Source organism: Lepisma saccharinum, chromosome 3 (assembly GCF_977018435.1).
Source record: "Lepisma saccharinum chromosome 3, izLepSacc3.1, whole genome shotgun sequence".
Lineage (NCBI taxonomy): Eukaryota > Metazoa > Arthropoda > Insecta > Zygentoma > Lepismatidae > Lepisma > Lepisma saccharinum.
In genome coordinates, this window is record NC_139231.1 from 123,495,447 (window position 1) to 123,509,130 (window position 13,684).

Below are 13,684 nucleotides of genomic sequence, written 5' to 3' on the forward strand. Positions count from 1 at the left end.
GTTAATGAACAATACCATGGACCGCCCAGGGGCTGAGAATTCTACAGATGCAGGCGCTTCGTCAGCCGGCAACGTTGATAAGGATCTAGGGAAAGATCAGTCGGTAACAGGGTTGCCAGTTCCAGAGAAGATGGACGTGCAGGCCATGTTCTCTCAGCTAATCAGCTATATCCAAGCCAGAGATGAAGAAAGAGAACAGAAGAGGAAGAGAGAAGAAGAAGAAAGGCGGAAGATAGAGGCTGCCGAAAGGAGAGAAAGAGAAGAAAGATTGGACCGCCGTTTCCAAGTGCTGCTATCCAAAATTGACCAAATGAAGGATTTCCAAATCACGCAACGGAGAAGAAACGAGGACGAAGAGAGTCGCCGATTGGAGGCAACGTCCAGGGATGCGAACCCAACTCCTTTGCTCGTCGCAGCAGACGTGACCAACCAGCTGACCTGTCAATCAGCACCAACTTCCTTGGATCGCCAAGCAGCGCCTGATGTCATCGGCCGGAGCGGGAGCTCGCCGAGCTTGAACGTTTTCGCCCAGCAGGAGACACGCAGTGTGTCCAACCCGGAGTCGAATACTCGCGGAATCTTCTCAAAAGTCGGAATGGATAATTTTCAAACGTACGACCCCGATCACGACGAGGCTTTACCGTCAATGTTCATACGGGACTTCAAGGAAGATTGTTTGTTGTACGGAGTCGATAGCCCAGACTACTTGAGGCTAATGCGAAAATTACTCAAAGGGAGTGCAAGGATCTGGCTAGAGCAGCGGAATCCACTATTTAATAGCTTTGAAGAGTTTGAACAAGCATTTCTGCAACAATTTCAAGGTCGCCAGCTAGTAGAACGCAAAATCACTTTGCTTAGAAATCGCAGGTTTGATGAGAGCCAGAAAATCACCTATAAACAGTTCTTTTGGCAGCGAGTGAGTGATTTCCACGCCCTGAAGCCCGGAATTGAGCCAGTTGAAATGTTAGCCGCAATACGCGCAATGTTTCCGCATTATGTGCAACGTCAGCTAACCGGAGACGCACTTTCCAACCTGGACACGATGTCGATGATTCTTTGCGATTTGGACGCGCTGGAGCAAGAGAAACGAGCATCCTGGGAAAACAAGAATCAGAGAAGAAAGTTTGGAGATTTTGATGAAGGAAGGCAAGGGGGATTCCCGAAAGTAAACTTGGCGACAAACAATAGTCGGAGACAGAACTCTGGGAGGAACCATAGAGAAGCTTATCCCCAGCGAGGCCAGTACAGCAATCACCGCCCACAACAACAACACTTCAGAGAGGATAGAGATGGAGAAAACGCGAGATGGCAACACTGCCGGGATCAAAACAACACAAGACAAGATGAGAGGAATCGTGCTATGAATGCAGTTAGAACAATGGTGGCCCCGCAGACTGGTGCTAATTTACCCGACTGGAATAGACCGTCTACTAGCCGTAGCGTGAACCCACTCTCCCCGGATTACCAACCCGGACGAAGTAGACTGAGTCAAGAACGGCGATCTCTGGAGCAGACAACCGATACTCAAGGCCCGACGGGAAACTAGCGGACTCCTTTGTCAGTCCGGCTCATGTCAAAGGAGACACTGAAGAAAATACCGCACTAGAGCCACCCCGATTATTAAGTAAACAAAAACAAAAAATGACCGATATAGAAATTAGAGACTGTTGGTTCATAAATGACCTGTCAGAAGATGAGGAACAAATCGAAAATGACACAGTCAAAAGTAAAAAACTTTGGCCAACCCGGACTCCACAAGTCGAAATTCAAGTAGGAGAGCAGATTGTTAAAGCCATACTGGATACCGGCTGCGAGCTGAACCTGTGCAGTACCGAGGTGTGGAAGCGCATTTCGCAAGAGATATCAAGCCCGCAATTGAAGCGCTGCCAAGATATACGTTTAGTGGATTTCTCAGGAAAAGTGAAAGAAAAACCAGTTGGATATGTTACTATTGGAGGTAAAGTGGGGCAGATGGATACCCTGATCGAGGTATATGTAGTTAAAAGTCTCAGCATAGACATGATATTGGGGATGGATTTTTTGGCCCAGTATGAGGCACATATTAACATAAAAAATGGCAAATTGCGATTGCAGCACGATGGTGTTAGTGAGACTGCCGAGTTTTCACATGAAAATAATGCCGCAGAAATTAGAGACTGTTTTTATGTGTTTGAAGAAACCCCGGATTGCCTTGGCGAAGATGTGAAAAAACGAATAGAAAAACTGGTTTGCGAGTTGGATACGTGCAGCTTGGAAGACAAAGTTGGCTTTAGAAGAGTTTTGCTCGATCTGGCAGAGGTTTTCGCAAAGAAACCCGGTACGTGTAAAGTTTACACCCATGAGATAAAAGTGAAAGGAGAAGATCCCGTAGTGTCGCATGTCTATCCCATAGCCTATGCCTATCGGCCCGAGATTCGCAGGCAGATAAGAGAAATGCTGGAATGGGACATCATCCGTCCGTCAAGTTCATGTCATCTCAACCCTTTACTGGCAGTGAAAAAGCCAGGGGGAAAAGGGCTACGCATCTGCATCGACTTCCGGGCGCTCAACCAGCGTTGCCAACTCCAAACAGTGAAAACATTAAATCTGAATGAAATTTTACAGCTTTTCCACGGGAAGAAAGTCTTCTCAAAACTGGATATGAACAGTGGATTTTGGCAGCTAAACTTGTCCGAGGACAGTAAGTCATTCACGGCTTTCCTATTTGAGGGTAATTTATATGAATTTCAAGTCATGCCGTTTGGACTTTCAAACGGAGTACAAGGCTTCACCAACGCCATGAACGCAGTACTGGGGCCAGAAGTGAACAGTTTCTGTCTAGCTTACGTTGACGATCTAATAATTTTTTCGGATGATGTACAATCACACTTGCAACACATCCAGATTGTACTAAAGAAGATAAAAGACGCCGGCATGACGATTCAGCTGGAAAAATCAGCATTCTTTCAGAGAGAGATCGAGTATCTGGGACATGTAATCAACACCGAAGGAATAAAACAGCACCCTAAGAGATTTGAAACGATTAGGCAATTGAAACGACCAACCTCCATTAAGGGAATACAACGCTTATTAGGGATCTTTCAGTGGCATGCAAAATTTATTAGGAACTTTGCCCAGCTAGCAGCGCCACTGTACGAGCTCCTGAAACAGAAAAAAAAGTGGAAGTGGACAGACGAGCAACAAAAAAGTCTTGACGATTTAAAGGACGCCGTTTGTGAAGAACTACAGTTATACCATCCTGACTTTGAGGACAAGTTCTATGTTCAGAGTGATGCGAGCCTACGCGGATTAGGAAGCTGCCTGTACCAAATAAAAGATGGTGAGAAGCGCATTATCCAATATGCGAGCAGATCACTCAAAGGCGCCGAGACGTCATACAGCATCAACGAGCTCGAATGTCTAGCCATTATATGGTCAATCAAGAAGTTCCATGTGTACCTGGCGGGCAGAGAGTTTCTCGTTGTCACAGACCACAAAAACCTACAGTGGTTACAAAGAGCCAGAGACTGGAACAGCAGACTGACCCGCTGGAGTTTGCAGCTTCAGAATTACAACTATAAAATTGTACACTGCAAGGGGAAGGAAAATGTAGTCCCAGATAGCCTTTCACGGTATAATGAAGGAGCAGGCGTGACAACAAGCCATGTGTATTACATCTTTCTAGGAGAACGGATGCTGACAGGTTACACCGCGGAGCAGTTTGCAGAAGAGCAACGGAAAGATGAAAACTTGCTGAAAATTGTACAACAACTAGATGGCAACCCTGATCGAGACGAAAGGAAGGACAGGAGAGTGAAAGAATATTTCCACCTACAAAACGGAATCCTGGTCAGGGAAGATTTCCACGATAACAGCCAGATAAAGATCTGTATACCAAAACACCTCACCGAGAAGGTGTTGAATGAAAGTCACGAGAAAACGGGGCATTTCGGTTTTGAGAAAACCTGGAGGTTGTTGACAAACAACTACTATTGGAAGGCAATGCGCAAAGACCTAAGAAACTGGCTGAGAGATTGTGAAACGTGCGCGGAAACAAAGCCTGGAAAACAAAAGAAGAACCGCATCCTTTCGTCGCTGAGCGCTCCGCACGCTCGTGCCATCGTCGCGGTTGACCTGGTAGGTCCCTTGCCCCGGTCAAAAAACGGGGAGAAGTACCTTTTCACCGTGATGGATCTGGCTACCCGTTTCCTGGTGGCATACCCAGTTAGATCATCTAACACGAGATTACTGCTGAAATATTTGACGAGATTCTATTTTGTACACTTAGGGACGCCAGAGTGTATTCTTAGTGACCGGGGACCACAGTTTTTGAGCAACGAGTGGAAAAGCACGTTGCAGGACTACGGAGTGAAAGTAATGCTAACCGCCCCTTATCACCCAGCATCCAACCCGGTTGAGAGGCTACATGCTGAGATAAATAGACTAATGCGCGTGTTCTGCAAGGATAACCACCCAGCATGGAGCGAACACGTGACATCCATAGTGTTATTGCTAAATTACACTGTATCTGCCTCCGCGGGATACACCCCGGCAGAGCTCTTTATAGGACACACAGGAAACAAAACACTTCTAGAACACTTCGGCATAAAAGCTCAGGAAGAGGAAGTTCGCTGGGAAGAGAAGCTAATAATGGCAGAGGCGAAAGTCACAAGAAAGAAGAAAGAAAATAATGAAAAGCAGAGCAAATCTGGAGAAGAGATCAAAGAAGGAGACCTTGTATTCAGGAAGAGCCATTATTTAAGCTCACAGATTGATAAAAGGATAAGCAAATTTTTTAACTTGTACGAAGGTCCATTCCTGTGTGAAGAGAAACTGGGGAACAGGATATTCCAGTTAATCGATTGTAGAAATGGGAAGTCGGCGACGCCACAACACGTGGACAATTTGAAAAAATGGAGATGTTCAGAAAAGAAGAGGGAAATATGGCTGGCACATCTGGAGCAAAACGGGAATCTGCCAGAAAGGGAAAACAACCACTAAAAGGCCCAGAAAGTAAACAATAGGGAGATTAGAGGTTACAATTTTTTATATTAAAAGGCAAAAATGTAAACATTTCTTATAATTAATGCAAGAAGTATGCAAACATATGTGTGAGAGGGAACAAATTGCAAATCAAATATTTACTTATATCTTATTTAGCTTATTATTCAGTATCCACTTATTATGTATAAAACTACAGGGTGTATCCAAAGTTAGTATATATGTGGTAATATGCGTTGAGATTTTGATGTTAAAATGTACTTTATATTGTATTCTTGTATACGTTATCATCTTTGTTTATATCATCATAATTATAGTACAATTGCAAAAAGTATAACTTCATTCTAATGTTGCGTTAAAAGTTATACAGTCCAGGGTTCGAGTCCCTATTCAGACGCCTAAGTGTGCGGTCACTAACAAATATCATTAATATGTGGTATGAATTTTTTCCTGTCACTCGCAAGTTCGCTCTGAAAAAAATTCATAATTAAAAGGAGGGGAATGTTATAACGGTCAAATATTGAGTGACAAGTAATTAATCTAATTGCCCGTTAGTAGGAATTAATTGCAATTGGTAATATTAATATCCGTCGCGAATACAGGTGTCTAGCGAACTGCCTTAGCCAGCACTAGCTTGCTCGACCACAGTTTTCCGCCCGAATTCGGATTTACATGCATTCTTATGGGAATATCAAGAAAAATGCAACTTCTAAACCAATGGACCGAATTTGATGAGATTTCAACCAGTGGAGGAACACATCATGAAAGTACTGATTCCAAGATTTGAGCCTAATCAGAACAGAACTACGGGAGTTATGAATTATTAAAGATTCATCGCCGGATTGAAAGGGAGAAGCTACCCTACTGAGATGCCTCTGCTTTTCGTGACTGACTACAATGGAGGAAGAGTTAGCCTAATCTCTGCGCGAGGGGCTGCTACCAAAGGTTAAGGACCGGAGTGAGCATTGACCAGGATAGGAGGACAACGGTCAAAGCACCAGAAACAATAAACAAGCACCTGATCATAGAGGGTAGCGCGTCACTACGTTCAAATCTGGAATAAAAGGGATGATTTGAAACAGTTTTACACAGTTTTGCCTACAAACGCCACCAGAGTGTGAGCTACGTGCGACCGAGCTGCGAGTTGCAAGCAGACTCGAGGTCTGGATTTGTTTTCCTCGAGTGAGTGTTTCAGAGCCATGGAGTAGAGCAGAATATAGAACCAGGGGATCCTTCTCCCCCTCGCCGTCAACGCATCCGTGCACATACGTGTGGTTATGTGAGAATAACGCCAGACACGTCCACCCGTGTCAATCGTCCGAAACAACGTCCTAAGTAGTGAAAGTTAATAACATTTGATATCCATGTGAAACCGCGAATGGCTCATCGCGTATGTTCGTCTCATCGCCCAAGTCGCGTATCTGTACTTACGAGTGACCGCGAAGAACTGACCTATTATTGCGCAAGTTGTCGTATGGAGTCGACAGTGTACGTGTACCGTCCTGGACGTCCCTGCGAAGTGAACGAGTGAAACCTGGATAACCGTGAAGTGCAACACGGGAGTGTGGAGGCCTTCCAGAACTGTAGGACCACTTTCACCCAACCCAGGTCAGAGGGAATGCAGCTAAGGTAAGATCCAACCATGTGCGTGTGTGAGAAAGATGACGACTATCTACCGCGAATCTGCGTGAATCAAATCATTGCATAACTTAAATCAGTGCTATGGCATCCCTAGACATCTGTTTTCCGGCGGAGTAATCAATGTTTAAGATGAGAGTTTATGTTAACAGCAAAGAATAGTTCATTCAATATATTTATACCTTCAGAAAAGATAGAAGGGGTTCGCACAAGGAACAATTATTCACTTTATGCTTGAAATCCTAAACGATAAATTGTAAAAGGCAATGTAGCCAGACATAACAAGAGTATGGTCAAAGTAGTAATTAATCTAACCTTTGTATTTGTCATATTGTCGCAATATGCCATAGAATGAGAGAATGAATGTGAGATCGAGTGAAAGAGGGCAAGATGTAATGTGTATTTATCTGTGCTTTAATATATATGTATATTCAGAAACACCGTAGTATTATGTAACGTCATTTCAGGTATTTAAAATCAAATCCTCCTAGGTTTATTCTTGGTAACTCCGACTGTTAGGCACTTATCCTGACCGTATTATATTTCATGTAATGTTTAATTCGCCCAGCAGGTTAGGCGAGAGATTCTTCGTTGTTGCGGTGCTAAGCTCAGTTCAGTTGAGTTAATTGAGTTAATTAATTAGTTATTATTAAATTAGCAGCCCGTGACACTACCGTTACAAGGATACAAGGAACGTAGTAACGAAATGCATTGTGGTATATACTAGCGTTACAAAAAAACGTAACGAAATGCAACATGGTAGTAAATAACGGTACATAGGAACGTAATGAATGCAATCCTCCGTAACGGAACGAAGTGAAAGGCAATATGGTTAATTAACGTTACATAGGAATGTAACAAAATGTAAACCACTGTAGCGGAACGGAACAAAATGCAGTTGGGTACATACCATCTGCATAAGGAACGTAAATAAATTCAGTATGGTAGATGTTAACGTTACAAGGAAAGAACAATTCACAAATGTTTGCTAGTAACGTTATAGGTGCGTGACAAATATAATCTATTAAACATCAAGGAAGAAAAAGGAATAGCCCAAATCTCTTGCCATTCATTGGAACATTGCGAAAAATAACTCAGTATATTGTGTGGGATTAATGTTTCGTTAAAAATATGGTTGTTTGTAAATTAATGAATTTCCACCAGGGTTGTTAAAGGATCAGGAATTTTAAATCAATTCAATTCAGGTTCAGCAGGGAATATTAGCAAGCATAAATGGATCTGGACCGTAAAGAGCCTTTTTATGTTTAAGGTATTTAAATAAGTTCCAGGAACCTTTTTTCTGGATCAATTGAAATACGGCACAGGGTCCTTCGTTCCGGATCAATTTAAAGACGGTCTAAATTCCATATTTGAAATGAAACAATACGCAACTTGGACCGAATTTACACTGTGATAGAACAGGTTCCGGTCTTGTTGCGGAACCCAATAGAACCCATTAGAATTTATGGGTTCGTGGACGTTTAACAATCCTGATTTGAAAATTACATTTTTGGCTCGAAATTGAATAAAGCTTCCAACTAGTGTAGAAATGAGTAGTCATAGACTACTCTTGAGGAATCTTATCGCCGGATTAAACGATATTATGCTCTTGAAGAAAATGAAGTATTACGAAGCCGATGAAAGTTCACAAAGCAACAACGGCGGAAGAAGGTGCAGTGGCGCAACCACAGGGGGCAGGGGAGATTAGCCCTCAAACTTGTACGGAAATCAATTCTAGGAGGTAAGGAAGGCAAACATTGGACTATAGAAAGAAAGGTTGCAGAATCTAAGAGTAGCAAGACAAAGGGATACTGAAGATGGATTTAGTTTTCACGTCTGTCGTGCACTATTTCTTCCAGACGGTCAAGAGCACCTGCAAGGAGGCACAGAGGGGCAATTGCCCCCTCTTGATTTCTATCTTTATACAAATATAAATAAAGTTATATAAACTTGGACAGTTGCTGCTGCTTACGGTGTACGTTTTGCCCGTGTAAGGTAATAAATAGATGTATTATTAATTTTTGAAACCCCACCGTTCATTTATAAACACACTGTATATGAGTCATTGTGAATTCGAGTCAATTAAAACATTTTGCGTTGTTGGGAGATTATATATTAGGATAAAATTTGGACATAATGAATCTAAGTAGAGAAAATGCAACTTGTATATCAAAATTGCCATGTCCAACTGATCTCCGAAAGTAGTGTTTAGCACGTCACATTTCAAGTATATTGTAATAATCTTCAATTAGGCCAAACGTTAACGAACAAAACAACATTTATTTAACTTATAACTTCATGTTATATAAACTACATGAAATACATTTAACAAAGACAAAAGACAAAATACAATCTCTCTCCAATTCGACTTGTTCACAGTATCTCTTCTAAAATTTTTATCTTTTTCTTAACTTCCATCATATATGATTGATTGATTTGAGTCCACTTTATGCACAGTTAGGCTAATCAGGACTGGACCTACAGTTTAAAGTGAAATCCCAATCACTTGTGCCTCCACCGGGTATCGAACCCGGGACCCCTTCATTACAAGGCGATGACGCTACCTTGCGCCATCGGGGAGGCCATTTCAAGTATAGTCCATGATTGTATCTAGTAGTATATGAACGAGATGTGTCCCTCCATTCAAACAATACGTGGCTTGTCCCTATAAGTGTGTCACTTATAAATTAAGTTTCCGAAAGCAGGTATTATGCATGGACAGAACAAAATATACTCGTGAGAAATTACAAAAATTATAAGTAAGTTCGTGGCGGGAGTCATTGACGGTTTTCCCCACAACCTATCCGCTTTAGGTTCCGGGTTCGAGTCCTGGTCTGTAAATATCTTTTTTAGGTGTCTCTTCATTAATTTAATCTAATTATCATCCATCTTCATAGTTTCGATTAATTATAAAAGTCACATAAAAGCGAAGCAAAATAAGAACAAATAAAAATAATTGCAAAATGATTACAATGTCAGAAGTACGTTTGAAAAATAAAATGCGGACAGAAGATTCATTTTCAAACAGGTATTTGGGTAGAATTGTGTAGACAGACAGCATGCTCCCGAAAGTTGCCAATCCACGTGTGGCATGACCTTCGATACTGGGGTTGTGCTTTTTCAGGAAAGTTTGCTCGACGCTCCTCAAGCGTCTTATCAAGAATGCCTCGGTGTTTGCAGCATTACCAACTTATTTTCCGTCGGGAAAATCTTTTTTCTCCTATTTAATCTGCGGTTGACTCTACAATACAGCATATTAATCAAGATACAACAACTGAATTACGGCGAAGTAGGTTAGAAACCCTGCGTGCTCAAGAGCAGCTTCGATAAGGCACCTGAATTGTTTCGAGCTGAACCAGGAAATGGGCGATGTTTATTCCCCAAGGCCATTCTGTAAAACTAATGCCACAAGAAGTTTTCTGTGTGGATTTGTGAGCATGAAATTGTAGGTTAATGATAGTACTACAAGACGTCAAGTGGATTTATTTTTCTGTTTCGTTATTTTATATAGCTTTCCTACCTATATAGTTTGAATAACTAATTAATCATTTCATAAGCAGACAAACACGAAGAAGCCGATCCCGTGGCAAATTGGTTAGCGTAATAAACTGCGAAGTCTAATGTCGGATTAGATTGATTGATTTAGTTTATTTTACTTCGCGTTTTGTGCCTCTAGGCTAATTTGCGAAGATGGGGATGAGTGATGAAATGATGAAATTGATGAATGGACATTCACAAACAACCAAGCCCGACCGGGATTCGAACCCGGGAGATGTCGGATTAGAGCCTGGACTAGAAAATATGGATGGGTTGGGTCATTGTCTTTATACCACTTTCATCACCTATCACATCCTTTATCATCGCGATTAACCGAAAGTGGTAGACGCGAAATAAAAATAGAACCTTTGCATGGAAGTCCGAAAGAGAGGCAAGGGGGGGGGGGGTGCACGACCCACCTGGAAAATGAAAGTCAACCAAAAATTATATATATATCTCACACAATTCCATTTCAGCTGCAATAATATATGTTAATTATTGCATGAACATAACTAGCTAACTAACTAACTCTCTAGCCTTCTTAAACCCGAAGGTTCATGGCTGCAGAACACAGGCCTTCCATCTGTCCCTATCCTGAGCAAGATCTATATACTCTTTTCCATCCCTACCGATTTCCTTTAGGTCTATCTCAACGTTGTCCCTCCATCTTCGTCTTAACCTTCCTAAAGGTCTCTTACCATCAGGTTTCCCAACAAGAATCCTATAAACTCCTCTTTCCTCTCCCATTCGTGCCACATGGCCTACCCACCTAAGTCTTCTTGATTTAATTATTCTAATTATCTCCTCATCCCTTTTAGGTCCAAATATTTTCCTAAGGATCTTATTTTCAAATAAGATGAATATGATAACTTCAAATTAAAGCAATGTTTTTTGAGGAGACAACACTGTTATGCACCTTGTTTGCCTCCCTCCCCCCGGAAAAACTACCTTGCTTGCGCCTCTTTGGAAAAAATCCTGCAGACGTTCATGAACCTTTAGTATCGACTTCGGAGTATAAAGCATTGATTCTTCAATGTATAGAGCGGCAATATACCGCGACAGCCTCTTACAGAGTATTTGCCAGGAAATATCAACACGAGAACAGGGATAGGAATTCCTCTTATTTTAGATTTTCTCAAACTAATTTCAAGTATCTGGTGAAAATTCTTTCTATTTAGTATGCAAATAAAGGTTTTAAATTTGAATGGGCGTATTAATTTTCTGGGTTTTTCCTAGAGACGATATGAAGCACTGCGGATACGAAGGGCGAACTCAACAAAGTGCATTGTGAGGGAAATGCGTTTCAAGTTGTCAGGCACAATTCGAGCTCCACAAAAACTTGGTAACTGTAGATCGGAATGTTTCATGCGTGATTTTCAAAGATTTTATGGAGTTTGCACTGTGCCTGGCAACTTGAAACGCATTTCCATCACAATGCACTTTGTTGAGTTCACCCTTCGTATCCGCAATGCCTCATATTTTCAATTACTTTGAAGCATTTTGGACCATTTTTTATTTTTATAAGCAACTGCATTAATTGATAGAATGATCTTAAACATGAAACTAATTGTTTTTTCCAATGATTGACTGTTTTCTTTGCCTTTCATTACGCTAGGTCACTCAGCCGCTATCTTTGTTGTGAGCCTAGATTAAGTGTGATTGGAGCTTATCCTATATGCTCTCTTCATACAACATGGCTGTCGGCTACATGTTTGACATCTTAACACAACTTCTTTGAAACATCGCTCATGAAATGTATTTCACCTATCGTCCTACGGGAATCAGAGGAACGTAACTACAAAAATTCTGTCTTCAGTTTCGTTAAAAAAAAAATCCTCTGAAGAGTATTTGGAGAAAATCGACATTTTCCACTTCTAATTCTTATCTGTAAGGCGGAGTCACGTTTAAGAGTCATATTCCTAAGAATACATTATTTCCTCTCCTATTAATTTGATAAATTAGAGTTAAGTCGCTCTGGTTCTCACACACGCTATCAGCCCCTTTTTTCCAAAATTTGGCACGTTAGGTATTACGCCAGATGTGTCATTGGGTATGATGCATTTTTGTTATATGCCTGTGGAGATTCGAACAGTGTTCTCGGCTTGCGAGCCAGGTTATATCGGCGTCAGCGTCCAACGTTTGGAGCGCATACATTGCTCTAAGCAGGATGCTCTCTACCTTATGATGGGACACTTTTTTACCCATGAAAGTTATTGTCCGTGGCCTGCAAGCAAAGTTCTTGCAACAAACTGCCTCGAGAGAATTATGCGTAGGCTATGTGTGACTTTTCTGTTTCTCAGACCACGTGTGACTACCTACAAATTATGTGAAACAATAACATAAACAACTTCCCATGTGAGTATGAGAAAACACTTGCATTCTAGCCGGGTTCGATTCCTGGTGGAGGCACAGTGATTCGAATTCCACTTTAAACTGTAGGCCCACTCCCAATTAGCCTATCTGTGCATACAAGTGAACTTAAAACAAGACAAACTTTCATTCTAACCTCAGTCACTTATGGGAGCTGCTTAGAAGTAGTAGTGTTGACTGCCATGACTAAAATTTCTGGATCCAAGTTCACTTCCTCTCAACGATTTTATTTGTTGTTTTAAGTCCCCTTTATGCACAGTAAGGCTAATCGGGACTGGACCTACAATTTAAAGTGGGATCCGAACCACTTGTGCCTCCACCGGGTATCGAACCCGGGACCCCTCTCTCGACGATTTGACTGAGTCTGCACTCCTGCGCTACACTCCGCTGTCTATGCAATGTAGTTTTAAAAGTTGTTAACTGAGGTATCCTAGTCACTAATTCCACCGTGCCACCGGTTAGTCAAGGTATGACTCATCATCAGCCAGGCTCGGGCGAAATGCAACTCATTAAACCGTCGCGGACGAACTGTGGCATTTTTCTAGGAATTTCGCTTTCGGACCAAACGCTACTGAACGTACAGCAGTCCCAGTGCCTGCTCCAAGTTGCACAGCTGCTTTCGGAGCCCTTGGTTTTGGAAGGGGATGGGGGTGAGGAAAGGGTCTTTATTTTTCATACTGAAGCTCGTTCATTTCGTTCTCCTATTTCTCTTGGTTGAATTTTCTGAGATACGGAATCTACCTCATTTTCCTTTTCATTTTGTTTTATTGCGTCACCCACGGTACTCTTACATGTACTTAACATTTTTAATTTCCCTGTACCTGCACCCTTTGGTTAGGTAAAAATAAATAGCTGCAGTTCGTCAAATGTTGTATTTTTGTTTTTGTTACCCATTTTTCTCGTACTTCAGTCAGGGGCAATGGAGCTACTGGTAACAGACGTAGTTAGGAAATAGCATGAATTGTTTCTTCCCCGCACTGTAGTTGACCGATAAAAGAACTATGTAAAGTCTCGTTTCTATTACCACAAATTTTACCGCGCAACATGACACGCGGCATGCGACGCTGCATGTGCCAAGCATTTGTTGAAATGGAAACTGTCTGCAACATGCCGCGGCGCAAGTGCCGGGGACAAAATTGCCCCAAACGATTAAGACGCA

General features: G+C 41.8%; 1 protein-coding gene across 1 annotated transcript in view; it reads left to right on the forward strand.

The window, feature by feature from the left end:
* The window catches only part of LOC145985667 (uncharacterized), a 105,384-nt gene that overhangs the window by 52,767 nt on the left and 38,933 nt on the right, over window positions 1–13,684 (forward strand). The window contains exon 9 of the mRNA XM_083119736.1: window positions 1,691–4,832. Within this exon, the coding sequence (XP_082975862.1) occupies window positions 1,691–4,832 (3,142 nt within the window). The remainder of the gene's footprint in view (window positions 1–1,690; window positions 4,833–13,684) is intronic.